Genomic DNA, 19,701 nt, shown 5'->3' on the forward strand with positions numbered 1-19,701 from the left:
ACTCTCTGTTTGCCTTCTCCCCTTTGCCCTCCCCCGCAACTCCAGCCAACCCTCGCAGAGCATCAGTAAAGCCAGAGGTATGTTAGAAGGACCAGTTCAGGTTCTGATTCAGCAGAGAACTTACAGTAAAGCACCTGCTTATGTTCTTTGCTGAATCGGGGACTTCAGCCCTAGTACTTCATTTCCCATTTGCACAGTCCCTCTTCAGCTCACACCAGATTTTCCTGGTTACTGGGAAGACAGAATCCACCCAGATGAGCCTGGGATCCTGGCTCAAATACCAAGAGAGCTTGCATAGACAAGGAGAGTTTATTTTCCTCACCACGGTTTTTACTGATAGGTGTGAGCTAGTGGCCTTATGGTATAAAGGAAGGGGAAACAGCCCAGCCTACGAGACACAGCAAAATAAGTGACTGTCAAAAGCAGCAAAGAATAAAATGAGGAACCCACGTGCAATCTGTCTCTCTTGAGCTAAGTAAGGAGCTAGAAGCTCCAGCCTGTGGCTTAGCCAGAGGCCTCCAAGGAATGATGCTTCACGCTCAGTCCCATGTATCTGACTCAAAGGGGTTCGGTGCGCCCCCCACAAAGCTACTGTCCGAGCAACCAAGCAAAGAGCCTTTTCTGGCAATACCCTGCAAGAATGAGTTGCACAGGGCAGGGGACTCAATGGAAACTTCCACTGCGATGCACGGGATTTACCCAGCGCGACCTGCAGAAAATCCTTGCAGGAATTATCTGAGCCCATTGTAAACATGCCTCCCAGCACGCAAGACAGACAAAACCAGACCAAGAGCTCAGCATGTTCTGACTCCCAGATAACCCAGCTCTGATCCACGGAGGATAAATCTGCCTCTGGAACGAGGGCTCCAGGGTTACATGAACCCCCGTAGCTTCCAGGACGGGCCAGCTCAGAACAAGCTCACTTTGGCACTGGTGTGACTGGAGTGAGAAGGAAGGGGAGGGGAGGCAGGGTCCCCTTGTTCCTCGGAGTCCATGCGCTAACAGATCTGGCATTGGATCCCAAAGGTTCAGGGACTGGCCGTTCTGCAAACACAACTCCCCCAGGGTCAAGCAGAGGATGCTCAGCATGAGGTTTTCCCATACTCTGCACAGGGAGAAAGATCACCCTCTTCTTCCACATCTCCTCCCTGCCTTTAGACCTTGGCGTACGAGATAAATAACTCCTTTGTCTCCTCTTGGCCATGGCTTTGTCCTGAGACAGAAAGTCCCTCTGCTCCACAATCCCTGCAAAATATCCACCAGCCAGGCTGCGAGTCAAGCCTCAAACCACCTTCTCTCACACCGGAACACCCACCTGACCAGTGCATGCAGAGACTCCAATTAACTGGAGGGGGCGCTGTGCAGCAGGCCAAGAGGTCTGCCCATGTTTGTTCACCCAGGTGAGCAGAGGAGAGAGACAGTCGGCAGGAGATCCTAGCAGAGCTGCAGTTGGCCCATAGCTCTCCCCACCACAGCTGTGTCCAGCGGTCACGCTCAGACCAGGCAGGATGGCAATCACCGGGCAGCCACCCACAGGCTCTTGCATTGAAGCAGCGATACCTTTAAATCAGTCTGAATGCCAGCCAGGGTGCAGAGGGGTTACTCTTTGGGAAAGGCTGGCGGGGTATTTTTGCAGAACGTGTCAGAACAAGGTGGAGGGTGGGCTCTGAACCAGCCAGGGCAAGGGAGAAGAGAGAGGACTACCTCCTTCTGCTGACCTCAGGGGGTTTGGAACATCACATCCCAGATGTGGGGCAAGACACAGCCCCTTCACCCAGAATCAAGGTCTCCCATCAAGAACCCCCCACCATAGGGCTCCCCCTCTCCCCACTGTGTGGCAGCTGAGAGCCTGGAGGAATACAGCCCTCTGTCTACTTCACAGAGTCACAGCTACAGGCCCCACCATTTAGCAGGACGCACTGTGACTGCTCATACCCCACGATAAGTGATGCTGCCCTAGCCACACCAAAGGCACTCAGCCAGCACGCTCTGTCCATGGGGCAGAGCAATCACCACTTGGCTCCTACTGCTCCCTTTGACACTGGCTCGCTGTACTGCCGGCCCCATCAGAGCTTTCCATGCTGGACACAGACCTCCCAGGGGTGCTCCTCCTGCTGCAAAGCCTAAAACTGAAGACTGAGCCCCAGAGCCTGACCAGACACTGCAGGGGGAGACACACCCCCCCGCACCATGTTGGGGCCATCAAGCAAGACATGAATGTTCAACATAAAAAAGCTGCCTCTTCTAGAGCGCTTTTCAACTATAGATCTTTTCTAAGGAGTATCCCCACCTGCATTTTACAGATGGGGAAACTGAGGCACAGAGGAGTGAAGTGACTTGTCCAAGGTCAAGCACCAGGCCAGTGGCAGAGCTGGAAATAGAACCTAGGAGCCCTAGGCCAGTGCTCTGTCCACTGCCAAGGCTGATCCTCGTTCTCAGGACGCGTTAGCAGAGCAATCCGAAGGCTAAAGTAATCTTCCACAGACCTGGAGCTCACCCCACTCCGGAGAGAAGAGACATTACGCACACTGCTGAAAGTAAGGGTCTGGGGCAGATTCCATTAGGCACCATCGGTCAGTTTTAAGGAACTCCGTCATAGAGTACGAGCAGGATCAGGAGTTCATGCCGAGTTGGCGCCTTCGCCTCTAGCCCTTCCTCTGCTCCTGCAAAGAGGGAGGTTTTAGAACTGGCAGAGAGCAGGAAAGCCAGCCAGCCAAAGAACCGATAAGACACTTGCATGTGGGAAGCTGTCTTGGGTCTGCGCAGAGGGATCCAGCTTACCCATAGACCCAGACTTCTATTACACACATTCACATGCATTTCCCTCGCTTTCTACTTGTTTGTTTTTCCATCTTTTCCCTTTAAGCTCTGCCAGCCCTCGAGGTACCTGGGGAATTGTGGTTTGACCTCTTTGCCCTTCATCAAGCACTGTTCCCCTGCAGCATAGGGCGGCCTGGGCCACCAGCACTTCCAGTTAGCAATTGCACACCCAATTCCCTTCAGCACCTGAATGCAGGAGTTCAGACCTACCGTCCTCCTGCACAGTCGCGAGGGGCAGCAAGGGTCAGGACAGGGCACAGAGTTGGGAGTCAGCAGTTCTGTTCCTGACTGGCTGGGTGACCTCTGAGCAGGTCACGCCACCCCTCTGTGCCTCAGTTTCCCATGCTCTTTGCAAAGAGGGCTGCTTGTTCAGCCTGTGGTTGCAACCAACTCCCATGACTAAAGAGCATTCCTCTTTGGCTAGAGCCACTAACACAGCAATGGGAAGGGAACCCCAGTCATCTCAGGCCAAGCATGTTAAACCTCATATGGGGAAGAGTGCCCGAAGAGGTGAGCTCTGATGGACCATGCTGGCTAGAGTGGGCCTGTCCCTTCCACACAGATAAGGAGCCTCATTCAGGACTCAGCTACTCAGAACTTAAGCTAGCTGCAACAGAGCAAACCCTTAGCAAACGGTGTAAACCAGGACGTGTACGGGTACAAATCAGAGTAGGCTGCACTGGTGCAAGTTACACCAGGCCGGTGTAAACAGTGTTTGCACCAGCACAGTTAACATCGGAAGCTGAAGCCCTAATACAGACGAAGCCTCAGTTACGTGGACTCTCTTAAGCATCCCAGAGAGCGTGGGGCTGCATCTTGCTCCCAGGAAACCAGCATGGGCGACCCTCAGCCCTACATGAGCTCTCGAGACACCAACACCACCAAGAAATTCAGAGACTACACACCTTGCAGCATAGCCACTAGGCCATGCTGCCACCAGCAGCGCCAGTCCACTGGGATCACCCCTATACAGGGCCTATGGAAATAAACCAGCCTCGATACAGCTTTTAAAGGCCTTCTGAATAGGCCAGCGGAGCCACTAAGCAAGCAGAGAGTTTCCCAGCATCCCCCTAATCCTCCCTCCTGGGCCTTCCTAGGATTTGGTCTCTTCTCTATAAGCCAGCAGAGCATAGCCTTCCGTTTGTATCCCCCCTGACATATTACCCCAGCCAGGTTGCCGAGATACTAAAAATGTATTGCAAGGCTCTGCTGCTTCTGCCTGAGCAGTGTAAATTATTTAGGGGACTTGGATCAACCCCCAGAAGAGAAAAGAAAGAGAGCGAGACAGAGACTCGCTTTGGAAATTGCGTCCTTTGTTTTCACATGCAGGCTCAAATTCTTGCAAATAATTGCCCTGGGGATGTCCCGACATGGAACGAGGGGGCGTTGGCAGGGAAGCCATTCAAGGACAGCGCCCCATGGGTGGGGAGGTGAAGTGTCTGCAGGGAGTGTGGAATGCAAGGCCCATTCCCCAGAAGGGCAGGGAAACGCCAGCTCAGAGCTATTGCAGCCACTGGGAGCTAACACTAAGCAGCAATTCAGGGTCAGGCGAAGAGCCCAGTTTGCAGACAGCAAGTGGGGCACAGGCAGGCTCAGAGCACGGATCCGCTCCCTCTGGGTACAAGCCATCGTGTAAAAGCACGTCACCCAGCCCACTCTGCCCCGGGGCAGGGGAGAGCTGGGAAGCTAAAAGGCGCCCTCCACCCCAGACACATAGTGTGACTGAGCCTCTCACACACTCCCCCAGACCCGGCCCCACGACATGCATGTACTTGCACACACCGCCCCAACACGCCTGCCTTTGCACAGCCCTGTCGCACACACACACACACCCCCTAGAACACCTCCCCCTTGGAACAGGAAAGCACTAGGCCCAGCACAGGGAGACATAAAACCCCCGGGCTTGTTTAACTCTGGAGGATAAAAGCCGCAGCCCCAGCCAATCATGCCGGAGCTGGCCAAACGACCCAGAGCTGCAGCTCCGCTCGCACAAGAGCGGGTTTTCATGGTGAATGGAGCCCTGCCGCCCAGATCACAGGAATCCAAGTCCCTGAGAAGGAGAGAGAAGCAGGGAAACGTCCCAACTGACCTACTTTTTCTGGGCACTGCTACAGAAGGGTCTGATGCTTCACAGCCACAATCCTCCAACAACCCAAAACACCCAGCAAGGAAACCAAGAGACTCTAGGAACAGGAAGGATCCCTGGAACGGGGCCATGCTGTCTCAGGCCAGGCCTCCTGGGGCGACCCATTCCCCTCCCGCCAGCCGGAGGGCAGGCACTGCACGTTTCCCACGTGCCTCCAACATTTGGGATCATGGGGGGGGGTGGGCACACCATCCCTTTCCCATTGCCCTTGTGAGAACCTGAGGCACACACGCTTCCCCTCCACGGGCAGAGCTCCCGTTTGAGCCAGCCCCTCCTCCTACCCAGTAAGGGACCTGCCGGTCAGCAGCAATGGCTTCAGGCCTGAAGGGGCCAAGGCTGGAATCTCTAGGGCCAGGCCAGACACTGACTGTGATACACCCTGACCAAGCTAGACTTGACGCTTCAGGCCCTGCCTCAGGGACCCGTTTCCGCCAAGGCCAGCCCCGCACCAAAGCCCAGCACAGCCACTCTGCTCCTCAGGCCCCCAGGCTGTGTGGCACAGGGCTGTTTGCCACGCTCCGCAACTGTCTGGCAAAGCCTGGCCTCATGCCAGCCATACCCAACGCCGCTCCCGGCGATCACAGTCCTCAGTGCGCCAGCCGCCACAGGCTTCGCACAGCCGCCACAGGGCGGGCTGCGGCCCGTTTCCAGCCCTCCCTCTCAGCAGCACGGAGGAGGCAGCCAGCACACCAGGGAAATAAACAGGGAGCAGGGGACGCCCACCTCCAGGAGGTGCCACTTACCATCTCGTCCAGGGCATAGCGCAGGAGACCATGTTCGTAGAGGATGAAGAACCGGCGCTGCCATTTCTGGAAGAGAAGACACCAAGGCTGGTAAACAGAGCTCCTTTCCCTCTCACGCTGGCCAGAACACTGCTATGGATCGAGTCAGCTTCCTTTCCTAGGTCTGGCCATTGGGAGAAAGGAGCTGGATCCTTCCACAAAAGGAGAGCTCTGCCACATCACACAACCCAGCGTCCTCTTCATCCTCAGGATGCTCTGCTGCCAGCCGTATACGAATCAGCAGCAGAAGGGACCCAGCGTGGTGGGGGGTGGGCTGCAGAACCAGAACCGGCATGGGGTTCCCAGGGAGCGGAAGGTGACTCCTAGGGAAGGGGGACACTGCCAGAGCATGCATGTACTCTGGCCAAGCACTAGGGTGACTAGCGCTGCCCTGGTTTTCAAAGGCGATCTAGCTGGCCATCTGGAGCCCGGTTCCCCTGAAACCAACCCTGCTCGCGCAGCAGCCTGCCGAGGAACAGCCTGGCCATGTTATAACCGACACACTCTCAGGCATGCATCAGGCCATGGGAGCGGTTTGCCCTGCAAACACCGCCCAGCATACCTTGGCATGCATTACCTTTCGGCGTTGTCAAGAATGGCACAGTATCATTAATGGGGGGGGGACGGGTGGATAGCAGCGGCTCTAGAAAGCACGTTCCCCGTCGGGTGACCCTGCCAGGGCTCCGCGGGAGGCCCTCGCTCACACCAGTCTGAGTTTTCTAAAGCTGATTTACTGTCTGACTTCCTTACATGGGCATCCAAAGAAGTGCTGCGTTATTTGCAGCCAGATCCCGAGTTATGTCAGCTGCATCTCCGATAACACAGGAAGTGGCTCAGAAGGATTTGCTCCAAGGCGAGGTGGCAAAGATTAGAGGAGCACATGCTGGTGCCAGGCAGACGTACAGAGAAAGGGAAGAGCGGAGGCTCCGACGCTGGGCCGAGAAGCAAGAGACTGGTGCAAACCTCGGCCCCTTAGACTGGAAACGTGATTCTCTCCCCCAGCAAAGCTCCTCTTTCCCCCAGAAACCCACCACCAGCCTCCACTCTGTCTAGGGTGCATTATCCCAGCCTACCTGACTGTCAGCCCCCTCTTCCCCCTCCCCTGCATTTATTCAAGCATGTCCTATGCCTGCAGCATTAGGGGAAATCCAGCGTGCCTAGGGCCCAGAGAAGTTCCACGGAAACTGGAAGATTCCCCCACCCCACCCTTATTCTCAGCATGCAGATCTCAGGCAGCCTCACCCCACCCTCCCAGGTGAATTATAGTCTCACACCTCCTGTGCTCCAGCAGGGATGTCTCAGCCCCGGATCCCCAGCCTTCACACAGCTGGGAGCTGGAGAATCTCACTTGGACTGTCTCTCGCTAACACGAAGATGGTTCTTTCTTACAGTCATGTGGGGTGCCTAGCCAACTACAATTGGCCTGCCCCAAGATTGCCACCCTCCTGAATGGCATCACTAGAATGCTCTGAGTCTCCAGGCTGGTGAGGCAGACATGGGCATGAGCCACCTACTCCATCAAACACCTGCCAAGACCCCACATGTTTGCGGGCAGCCTAGGAGGTCTCATGTCTGTGTGTTGCCATTTGCCACCACATCAATGCCATTTGTCTGTAGTATCAGTGCCAGATACTTGCTTGGCCCTGCACTGCCCTGTATGATTTACAATGCTGACTAAGGGACACATGATCATTCAAGCTGGGTCCCCACCAACGCTCCAAACTCCCTCTAAACTGCGGGGGGAGGTTTCATACTTGGGATCCAGATTCTGTGGCTTGAGCCCAACTCAGTAATAATTTATCATTATGGCTCACATTACAAACATAGCCTTGGACACCGTCCCACTCACAGCACTTCCCTTCCCGGGCACGAGACCCTAGCACCATACTGGCAACTACAGCAACCGCCTACCTAGAGAAGCGATCTCAGGACCGTACCTAGAGCTCTCAGTACAACTCTGCAGCTGGAAAGAAGGAAGGAAAGTCAGCACACATTCTGCTGGCCGCCAGCAGGACAGCTGTTACCTTTCCGATTCTAGCACGTGGGAAGGTCTCTTAACCCATTCGCTGCTGGATCTCTCCCACCGACAGAAGACTATTCCATTACTATCTACACCACGCACAGGGGGCATTGCCCTTTGGCCTGATTTCCTTGGGACGCCAAGCATCAGCCAACACATCTCCTAGCAAACCGGGGCACGTGCAGTGGGACTGGATTACTGCTGAATATGTGGGAGAGAGGAGTTTGGAATAACGAAGGAGCAACAAACCTCCCGGAATACCTCCCTGTGCTTCCCATGTGTCCTCCTCCACCCCATCCCATGCTTCATCTGCCACAACACCTAGAGTAGAAGGAGAAAGATTCTGCTTTCCTTACCCGGGAACGGTGCACAGGGTTGTCAAAGTCCGTCCCTTCTGGTGCCAGCAGCAGCCAACCGCCGTAGATGGGCTTTGCCTACGAGGGAGCAGAAGAGAACCAGTCAGCTGGAGTCTTTTTTTTTTTTTTCATAGATTCAGAGATACTCAGGTCAGGAGGGACCATTAGGATCATCTAGTCCGACCTCCTGTACAACACAGGCCACAGAATCTCACCAACCCACTCCTGCGAAAAACCTCACACTTATGTCTGAGCTATTGAAGTCCTCAAATCGTGGTTTAAAGACTTCAAGGAGCAGAGAATCCTCCAGCAAGTGACCCGTGCCCCATGCTACAGAGGAAGGCGAAAAACCACCTTAAGGAGACAGACCCACTCCCTCCAATATGGTGAGTCCATGGTAAAGAGAGAATTCTGGATGGGACCCAGCTTGCCCTCAGGACGTCCGGAACACTGGACACATCCGTTAAAGTTTTCACGCCCTCAACCCTGCTTGTCTGGAGACCCAGGGCAGAAGCAGCTTTGCGATTCACACTCCTTGGCCCTGAGTAGGCTAATCTATATAAAGACCCTCTCCTGACGTAGTTCTTATGCAAGACAGTCATCAAAGAAGCCCATCCGGAATCAGATAAAACCAAGCTCTACTGAACAGTTCGCTCTTATTCACAAAAGAGAATATTCGGCGTTAGCGCTTTACCGGTGTGGCCAGGTCCTATACAGAACAGCGTTCCCTAAACTCGCTCTTCTCCACTGTCAGTTCCAACATCCAGCAACCTGGCACAGAAGAGGGCCGCTCCTAGTCATTTCACACCGGGAAGCGGCTCATTTAGCCAATAACAGCAAGAGAAGGGGAAAGAATAACTGGAAAAACTACAAAAAGAAAAGGAGGACTTGTGGCACCTTAGAGACTGACAAATTTATTTGAGCATAAGCTTTCGTGAGCTACAGCTCACTTCATCGGATGCTCCAATGAAGTGAGCTGTAGCTCACGAAAGCTTATGCTCAAATAAATTTGTCAGTCTCTAAGGTGCCACAAGTCCTCCTTTTCTTTTTGCGGATACAGACTAACACGGCTGCTACTCTGAAACCTGGAAAAACTATCTGCACCATCACAGAAATCAGCAAAAGAAAATCTCAGCTCCCCTCCCAGAATTTTCTTCTTTAATGGAGGAACTACACGCTGCCAAAGGGAAGTCCTTGTTCCACTGCCTTTAGGACCATAGGACTGGAAAGGACCTCCTGGGTCAGAGTCCAGGCCTCTGATATCACAGGCAACCCCAGCATATAAGGCCAGTCACCCCACTAGCAAATAGCCAGAAAGGTCAGGCTGCAAAACACATTCTCCCTCCCCCCCCCCCCCCCCCCCCTGCATCATCCTTCCCCCACTTTCCCTCCTACCAGCTGAATATGCTACTCCCAGACCATGAGTGACTTACTGGACACTAAGATGGTGGACATCAGAACCATGGTGAGCAACGGGCCAGGGCATTGTCACTACACAGCAAACATGGTCTTGTCTACACAAACATTTACTTCACGGCAAGGTGGGGTGTATATCTACCTCGCACTAGCCTGCCGCCGCGTATTAACTGTCCACGGGGACCCTGCTGATGTGCACTAACAGTTCCTGACCTTCAGAGGGGAGCTTAGGCCAAAAAAAGCTAAGAGGCAGTTCAAACCCTTTTCAAGTGACATCAACGTGAAATCTAGACTAAACTGTTTCAGGCCCAACACTCCCATAGGCCACCTGTGAGTTTTTGTGGTTTTGCAACACTTAAATAGATATATATTCCCCTCTGGAAAAATCCACACAAACGACAGGAAAAATTGCCAAAGGCATGAAGTCCGCAAAGTTAGCAAACGGGAAACAAAATGAAGACGCCTCTTAATTGCTAATGAGCTGAAAAAAAGATAATCGCTTCTCCAATCTCCTTCAGTGGCATGTTAAACATCAGGCGTTGCTTGTAACAGGGAAAACAAGATCTCACAACTGTCTGAAAATAAGGTGACAATCCCTTTAAGAGGTTGTTTTGTGTTTTTTTTAGTAAAACAAAATACAATTTTTTTTAATTTAACAAAGCGCACAGTTTGGTTTCAGGGCTGAATTTAAAACATTCCTCTGCAGCATCCCGCTGCCTTCCCGAGCTCTCCTGCTGAGGGGCAGCCTCAAATTAAACATCTGGGACACAGCTCCTGAATTTCCTCCCCATTTTCCTACAGTCACAGCTGAGGATTCTACCTGTGACTCCAGCTTACCAGGACCACCCCCCTTACAGAGGCAGTGCTCAGCAGCCGTCGGGAAAAGGACCATTGTTTTCTTCCGCATTTGTTCGTACACCACCTAGCACGATGGGGCACTCGTGCCATGCCAAGACGACACCCTCCCTGCAGGACAAGAACTTTCCTAAATCATTTCTCCTCTGTGCATCACTTTCCCTATTCATGAAGCGGGGCATGTACCCAGCTCTGGAAAGCACTTTGAAAACCTCGACCGAAGTGCTAGAAATTCTCCCCCCACAGCCAAGCTGTGACCAAATCCCGGTGCTCCTTGCCTTAAAACCATCCCTCCCCTCAGCAGAAGCCTGGGCCATACCTGGATTCCTGAACCCCCTTCCTGCAGCCCCTTCAAAGCTCTGGCACCAAAACCACCTCTCCTTCCAATCATGTCTCCTGGCTTCTTAGGTCCTGTCACTGCAGCGTCCGCTCTCCTTCCACAGCAGGTACTAAACGTGCCCCCTCACTTGCAGAACTCTGCACAGCCACACCCCCAGCCTACACTTCTTTCCCAATCTCCTCCCACGCCCTTGACTCTCGTAACTCCCCTTCTTGCCACTCCTTACACAGTCTGCCAGGCACCCTCCCCCAGAGATATCTCCTGACGATCCACCTGTTCTAATTCTAGGCCACAACCAGCCTATGAACTGCATGTCCCCCCATCCCCCATTCCGCTCCCCTCTCCCACATGCAAGCTCTTTGGGACAGAGATTCTGATTTGTTCTACACCTGTTGCCTCCGGCCCAGCATGGTGACCACCCAGGGCATGTTACCAACAGGGAAAAGTTTCTGCAACCCAAACACTGCCTGCAGATTGGGCTGCTAGAGCACAAGGGTGCAAAACCAAGCAGCCTACTTTCCTTTCTGAATATCTCCCAGTTCGGACAGAAAGAATAAAGTGGCAGAATGGAAGCTAGAGTTTTAATTTCCACCCTCCACCCATCTGAAGTGTTCATTAGTAGCAGAGAGGAAGGATTATCCAGTGGTCAGGCACTGGTGTGGATCCTGAGAGACCCAAGTTTGAGTCCTTGCTCTGCCACAGATTTCCTGTGTGATTTTGAGCAAGTCACTTATTCTGTGCATCAGCTGCCCACCTGCGAAACGGATATCAACACAGCCCTGACTCACAGCGGGGTTGGGCAGGTAAATACATGGAAGATTGTGAGGTACTCAGACACTGCAGTGAAGCACCCAAGATAGATGGATAGTAATGACAAGGCAGGAATTTTTTCCTTTTATCACAGTAGAATGCGGATATTTGGCAAGAATTGTACCCCACGTCAAACAACTCTCCTCGCCCAGAAGAACAGCTGTAGTATCAGTCCATTCAGCCGCATTAGGAGGTGTGACACCGGTCCTTTTCATATCTTCTCTATACAGAGAGCAGTAACTGCTGAGCTAGGTGTACCATGATTTTGTAAGTGCCTCCATTCTGTAGCCCTGCAAGTCTCTCCCTGGTTCTTCCATAAAAAAAAACTACTTGAAAAAGGGTGATTTTTTTTTTTTTAACCCAACCACCTGTCATTCCTATCTCGCCTATAACATGATCCAATTACCGGAAGTTAAAGCTGGACAAATTCAGGCTGGAAATAAGGTATACATTTTTTAACGGTGAGGGTAGTTAACCATCGGAACAACTTACCAAGGGTCGTGGTGGATTCTCCATCACCGTCCATTGTTAAATCCAGATGGGATGTTTTTCTAAAAGCTCTGCTCTAGGAATTATATTGGGGACGGTCTCTGGCCGGTGTTGTACAGGAGGGGAGACTAGATGATCACAATGGTCCCTTCCGGCCTGAGAATCTCTCTGCCTGAGATTTGACAGAGATATTGGCGCAGGCAGAAGTACCTGATTGCACAGCAGTCACCTAGATCTGCTTCTTCACTTCAACCAACACAGCAGGGAAGAGAACAACAAAGGCTGGCAGGCGAATGGCTTCCTGAGCAAAACCACCACACGTGGTCCCAGTCCATTTCTCCCCCTTGCCAGGCATTCCCCAGGGATGTCCTGATGTTGAGTTCAGGGCATCACATCTGCTTATGTGGCAGCTAGACTGCATTAGATCTAACCACAGAACCAGTTAGGAAGAACCGGGATTGGGAGCAGGTAGGTGAAGAGCTGTCCGCCAAATACAAATGCCTTTGGATAGCAGCAGAAGGAAGACTGAAAGCAATCAGCCAGGCAAATTAGCAACAGCACACTTGGAAAAAAGGACACTTGGATCTGCACTATGGAATGGGGAATCTTAGCTCTAGGGAGATCCAAGCCTGGCTGCTCAGAAAACGCTACAGTAGTGTTCATCTCCCAGACACTAGCAGAGACACTGACAATGGCGATTCACCTTGCACCCTACCGGGGCACTTCAATACACAGAGGGACGTTTCACAGTGCCCAGCAGCGCTGCATGCTAATTATGCTTTACAGTCCAATACGTGGCTTTCACTGGCAGAAATTAAGTAAATTTGCAATAGAGCTGTCGATTAATCGCAGTTAACTCATGCGGTTAACTCAAAAAAATTAATCGTGCTGTTAAAACAGCCGACTACTAATTGAAATCTATTAAATATTTTTGGATTTTTTTCTACATTTTCAAATATATCGATTTCAGTTACAACACAGAATACAAAGTGTACAGTGCTCACTTTTTATTATTTTGATTACAAATATTTGCACTGTAAAAATCATAAAAGAAATAGAATGTTTCAATTCACCTCATACAAGTACTGTAGTGCAATCTCTATCGTGAAAGTGCAATTTACAAATGTAGAATTTTTTTTTGGTTAAGTAACTGCACTCAGAAACAAAACAAGTAAAACTTTAGAGCCTACAAGTCCACTCAGTCCTACTTCTTGTTCAGCCAATCACTAAAACAAAACAAGTTTGTTTACATTTATGGGAGACAATGCTCCCGACTTCTTATTTACAATGTCACCTGAAAGTGAGGACAGGTGTTCACATGGCACTTTTGTAGCTGGTATTGCAAAATATTTACATGCCAGATATGCTAAACATTCATATGACCCTTCATGCTTCGACCACCATTCCAGAGGACATGCTTCCATGCTGATGACGCTCATTAAAAGAATAATGCGTTAATTAAATTTATGACTGAACTCTTTGGGGGGAGAATTGCATGTCTCCTGCTCTGTTTTACCTGCATTCTGCCATATATTTCATGTTATAGCAGTCTCAGATGATGACCCAGCACATGTTGTTCATTTTAAGAACACTTTCACTACATATTTGACAAAACACATAGAAGGTACCAATGTGAGATTTCTAAAGATAGCTACAGCACTTGACCCAAAGTTTAAGAATCTGAAGTGCCTTCCAAAATCTGAGGGATGAGGTATAGAGCTTGCTTTCAGAAGTCTTAAAAGAGCAACATGCCGATGTGGAAACTACAGAACCTGAACCACCAAAAAAGAAAATTAACCATCTGTTGGTGGCATCTGAAACAGATGATGAAAATGAACATGCGTTGGTCTGCACTGCTTTGGATCGTTATCGAGTAGAACCCCTCATTAGCATGGACACATGTCCTTTGGAATGGTGGTTGAAGCATGAAGGGACATATGAGTCTTTAGTGCATCTGGTAAGTAAATATCTTGCGACGCTGGCTACAACAGTGGCATGTGAACGCCTGTTCCCACTTTCAGGGGACATTGTAAGGTGGAAGGCAGCAGTTGCTTAGTAGATCACAACTACCCCTGGGGGAATTCTGCGCCACTGCGCAATTTTGCAAAAATTAATGTTTTTGTGCAGAATTTCCTTTCCCCCACAGAAATGGGATGCAGTGCTGCTGGCCGCCACTATGGGGACATTGCCAGGGAAAGGGGGAGAAAGCTAGAGGGTTCCTGGCAGTTGCAGTTCCCCATACGACCCGAGAGAAGGAGAGGGTGGCGCGCAGGAAACTCTGTGCAAGCCTGGTACAGAGCATCTGTCTGTTTCTCCCTATGGATCCCCGGGCTCTGAGGGGGTAGAGGGTGGGTGTCTGGGCTGAGGGTGGCATGGCTGGGGTCTGGGGGGGGGAGCGGAGAGGGGATGCAGGTATCTGGGCAAGGGGTCCCCCGAGCTGGGTAGGGTTGGCAGGCATCCGGTTTTCAACCGGAACGCCTGGCTGAAAAGGGACCCTGGCAGCTCCGGTCAGCACCACTGACTGGGCTGCTAAGAGTCCAGTCGGCAGTGCAGCAGGGCTAAGGCAGGCTCCCTGCCTACCCTGGCTCCGCGTGGCTCCCGGAAGCGGCAGGCATGACTGGCTCCTAGGTGCAGGGTTGGCCACAGGAACTCTACGTGCTGCCCCTGCCCCGAGCATTAGCACCGCAGCCAATGGGAGCTGCCGGAGCAGTGTCTGCAGGCACAGGCAGCGCGCCGAGCCCCAGGCCCCTCCGCCTAGGAGCCGGACATGCCAGCAGCTTCCGGGAGCCACATGGAGCGAGGGTAGGCAGGGAGCCTGCCTTCGCCCTGCATTAAGCGCCGCCCAGCTGGAGCCCGCACCCCAAACACCCTCCTGCACCCCAACCCTCTGCCTCAGATCAGAACCCCCTCCTGCATCCTAACTCCCACCCAGAGCCTACACCCCTCACCCCTGCCCCAGCCCTGAGCCCCGTTCTGCATCCAAACTCCCTCCCAAAGCCCACACCCCAACCCAAGCCCCCTCCCAGACCCAAATTCCCTCCTGGAGCCCACACCCCCTCCTGCACCCCAACCCCCAGCCCAGAACCTGCTCCTGCATCCTGAACCCCTGATTTCTGGCCCCACCCAGGAGCCCACACCCACTCCTGCACCCCAACTCCCTGCCCCAGCCCAGTGAAAGTGAGTGAAAATGGGGGAGAGCGAGCAAGGGGTAGAGTGAGTGGGAGCAGGGCCTCGAAAAAAGGGCCAGGGGTGGGGCAAGGGTATTCAGTTTTGTGCAATTAGAAAGTTGGCAACCCTACAGCTGGAGGCAGGGCAGGTATATGGGCAAGGGGGGCCTCCATGGCTGGGCCCTAGGGGAAAGGGGGTGTGAGTGTCTGCCCCCCCCCAGCTGGGCTCTGGGGAGGAAGGGGGCAGAGAAGCAGAAACTGGGTTGTCACAGGGGTTTCTTTAACACTCTACTCCTGGGGGAATTTTTGTGTGTGTCTATATTGTTATAGACATACTTGCTGACAGGTATTTTGAAATAAACTACCAAAATAATTGAAACTGGCGTGATTATGTCATGTTATTCTGACAAATAAAACTTGCAGCATTTTAAAATATTGTGTGCAGAATTTATTTTTTTGCCACCGAATTCCCCCAGGAGTAATCACAACACAACAGTTTAGGACAGGAAGTGAAGAATACCACATTTAACTGCAAGTGCAGGGAGAAATTTTAATTAGCTAACATAGAACACCCTATAAAACAAATAAACTGCTTCCCCCATATAAGGGCCCTCATGTTCCAACTGGAAGATGTTTCAAAAGCCCTTCACCCTTGGCCATAAAGAAAGGTTTCAAGGGGCCACAGCCAACCTCCCCATTCATAACTGCCACCCCGAAAGCTGAAAACCCAGCCCCTAATACACACCTCTCCCATTTCATGGCAGAATCTCTCAGAGGGCCCACACAGGGGCTTGTGCTGGTTTAACCTATGGTGTGATTTTAAATGGGTTTAGTTAAATTGGCACAAGATGCTGTGTGGAAGCCAAGATCTGTATGTGGCTTTAAGATTAAACTCGATAAGTTTATGGAGGGGATGGTACGATGGGATAACATGGTTTTGGTAATTAAATATTCATGGTAAATAGGCCCAATGGCCTGTGATGGGATATTAGATGGGGAGGGATCCGAGTTACCCAGGAAAGAATTTTCTGTAGTATCTGGCTGATGAATCTTGCCCATATGCTCAGGGCCATATGCTCAGGGTTTAGATGATCGCCATATTTGGGGTTGGGAAGAAATTTTCCTCCAGGGCAGATTGGAAGAGGCCCTGGAGGTTTTTCGCCTTCCTCTGTAGCATGGGGCACGGGTCACTTGCTGGAGGATTCTCTGCTCCTTGAAGTCTTCAAACTACGATTTGAGGACTTCAATAGTGCAGATATAGGTGCAAGGTTTTTTGCAGGAGTGGTGGGTGAAATTCTGTGGCCTGCGTTGTGCAGGAGGTCAGACTAGATGATCATAATGGTCCCTTCTGACCTTAATATTTATGAATCTATGAATCTGTTTAAACCACGCTTATGTTGATTTAGCTTAAATCAGTTAAGACTTGTCTACACAGTAAGTGGAAGCAAAATGACTGCATCAGCTATAATTCATGCCTGTGAAATCCGTGAGTTGGAACACTGGTTTTGTTTTTTGAGTGCCCTATTTCAATATAAATTTTAAATCAATTCCTTACTAGCTAAACTGAATCAAAGGCATTCAAACCCTGAAATCAGTGTCCCCACCCAGACTTAAACCAAACTGAGGAGCAGGAATTACAAGAACTCTGGGTGACTGCAAGCCCTTAGGTCTATTTTAAGCCAAACCAAGCCACTCTTAAAAGCAAATAAATGGCCACACAGGGATCTGTATCAGTTTAACTAGGCTGGCGCAAGTTTGTGTGTAGACAAGGCCTCAGAGTTAAAACCAGCTCTGACCTTTTAATCCCCTCACCGCAACACGATTTAAAATAAATGACACCTGACTCTCCCACACAAGAGGAGGGTTTCTGGAGGGGATAGAAAAAACACATTGGAAGGAAGCACAGACTTACGCATGTAGTTTGTTTTCTCTGAACACAGTTCGCACTTGGGAATTCACAAGAACCCCACAAGTGCCAAACGGCAGCTTGACAATACTCTTGTTCTGTAATGGGATTTATACAACCCCTTGTGTAAAAGGCCACTCGACAGCAACACTGAGGTTCCCAGAATAGGTTTGTTTGGCCAAGCAGAGGCTAGCTGATCTTAGGTGAACTATTTTTGGTGGTCCCCTGGCACACGGGCCAATCTGGTCACTTTGCAGCTTTCACTGTAGGTGGGACTATAAATAGTATTTAGCAGTCTTCTAGCACCTTTCACCCAAGAATCTCAAAGCACTTTACAAACATATGGTTTGTTTAACAACACTCAGGTCAGGGAGGTACAGATACACAAGCAGTCATCTCTGGGATGGGAGAGCACCCGCTATAGGGCAGGAAATGAAGGACACTATATCTAACGGAAACTGTGCAATGAACTAAGTTGGAAAAATGTTATTACCCCCATTACTTTTCAACTGGTTCCAACACTCCCCATTCTTCCAAAAAATGGTTACAAGCAAAATGGGGCTTTGGTTTTATATCCATTTGAAAGGTGTCTCCAGCAGCCCAGCACCCTCAAAACAACATGCTGGGACACTGGTGCAAACTGACTCAGAAGGAAGATCATCATCACTTCCTGCAACCCCTTGGTATTCCCCAGAGGTCTCCCATCCAGACGCTGACTCAGCCTGGCCCGGCTTAGCTTCAGTGACCGGACAAGAGCCTCAATAAGATGTGATGCAGGACATGCTCCTTTCATGCAACTGGATTAAAATATGAATTCAAACTAAACCATCTGCTAATAGCAACAGTTGGGCCAGAACGCAACAAGCCAAGGAGGCAAAACCCTGGCCAAACGAGAGCTAGGCCCGAGCCCCATTGTTTAGCTCGGGAGCTGAACTTTCCAAACGTTCGGCGTTGAAAATTCGGGCCAATCCCGATGGACAAAATGCAGGGAACACAGCACTCTGCCATGGGCTCAACGGTTAGACAGGGGCACCCCCCTCAGCCAATCTGGGCTCACCCCAGATTTAGTCAAAGAACTTATTTCACAGAAAGATGCTCATTGCTCCCCGCCCCTACCCCAAGACGGCCCTTAATAAGCAAGCCTCAACTGGGGCCGTTCTTGCAGTGCTTCCCGGTCGGATACCTGCACCATGATTTCAGAGATTTTAAGGTCAGAAGGAACCATCGTGATCATCTAGTTTGACCTGCACAAGACAGGGAGAATCCCTGTGTTCACTCCTGCTTCAGGTCAATAGCTGTGCTTCAACGAGAGCATTTATTCCCCCACGCTGGGGTTTGCAGGTCGCTTCCTCTTCCCCTGTAATTCAGCGTCAGAGAGCAGAGCTCACAAGCTGAGCCGGTTAGTCCTACTCCTGGGTTTTATTTTCTTGGCTGTTCAAATCTGGGTTGCATCAGAGGAACACGCTGCCTCCAGCCCAGCCAACTGGGCCAGTTAGCAAGGGGCGGGGGGGGAGGAAGAGGAGGAGGAGGAGGAAATGGCCCCAGCGAGGTTTACACAAGGCTGTCAAGCTGCCACGCTGACGCTAGGCAGGAATCACTGGCTCCCAGGACAGAATCCAGCCAGCCCCCACTAGCTCCTAAGAATAGAGGCCTGGGGCTTCCATGCAGCTGGGATGGAGGGGTGGGGAGTGGAGCTGGCACTGCAGGGGGACTCCTCACCCACCACACAGGCAGTCTTTGAGGGGCGGAGGCTACCAGATACTGGCTTTGAAGAGGTGCTGCTGTGGGTACTGTGCTGGCCACAGGCACTGGATGGACAGCACTGCTGTACCAGCCTCACTCCAGCACAAGCATCAGCCCCGCTACGGACCAGCCTCCTGCTGGTCCGAGAGGGGAACTTGGTGTCCATGGTCGTGCTTGGCCTCTCTGCTCAGATTGCTAGGGGTGTCAGGGGTGTTCGGGCTGCAGCCGCCAGTCTGTTAGGAAATGGACCGAGACCCACCCACCCACCCATTACACGCAGGGCCACCCACAGCGGGAAGGCGTTTTGTAACTCCCAGGAACAACAGACCTGCGGTGGATCTGAACCGGTGACTTCAAGGTGAAAGGTTGCCAAGAGCCCACCAGATCTCCACTTCTCCCCAGAGTGAGGGGGGAAGGACAGGCCAGGAGCAGGGTGCACACGGGCCAACCTGATCACCCACACTCCAGGGATGACTGGAGCCATCTAACAGCATGTTAATAGAAGAGCCAATTAAGAGCAAACAGAACTTGTAAGCTGGGGTAAGAAGAGTCGCCATCAGGACATACGAGCTGAACAGCCTGGTTTTGGACCACCAGCACCCGCCACTGGGGCATCCACTTTGTCCACCCACCACGACTAGGAAGCGCCGCAAAAGTACAAGTCTAACCGCCCCAGGGAAATGCATCACACTGAGGTGACTTTCATTGGCACCAGCTGAACACTTACTGCGTGCCTGGCTACAGTGAATTTGGGCTCTGTGAGGTGCAGATCGTAGAGGCGGAGTTATATGACCGAAGCATTCCCATCCTGGTGCTGTGGGGAGGAACACCCTCCTAGGGCCGTATCCCCC

The 19,701-nt window shown here is 51.7% G+C and overlaps 1 protein-coding gene across 9 annotated transcripts in view; it reads right to left on the bottom strand.

The window, feature by feature from the left end:
* MPRIP (myosin phosphatase Rho interacting protein) overlaps positions 1-19,701 on the bottom strand; it is a 170,790-nt gene that overhangs the window by 139,673 nt on the left and 11,416 nt on the right. For all 9 annotated transcript variants that reach the window (XM_048866052.2, XM_048866051.2, XM_048866053.2 and 6 more), the window contains exons 2-3: positions 8,125-8,202; positions 5,710-5,775 (exon numbers count right to left, since the gene is read on the bottom strand). In XM_048866052.2, coding sequence (XP_048722009.1) covers positions 5,710-5,775; positions 8,125-8,202 — 144 coding nt within the window. The remainder of the gene's footprint in view (positions 1-5,709; positions 5,776-8,124; positions 8,203-19,701) is intronic.

The sequence above is a fragment of the Caretta caretta genome, chromosome 10 (assembly GCF_965140235.1).
Source record: "Caretta caretta isolate rCarCar2 chromosome 10, rCarCar1.hap1, whole genome shotgun sequence".
Lineage (NCBI taxonomy): Eukaryota > Metazoa > Chordata > Testudines > Cheloniidae > Caretta > Caretta caretta.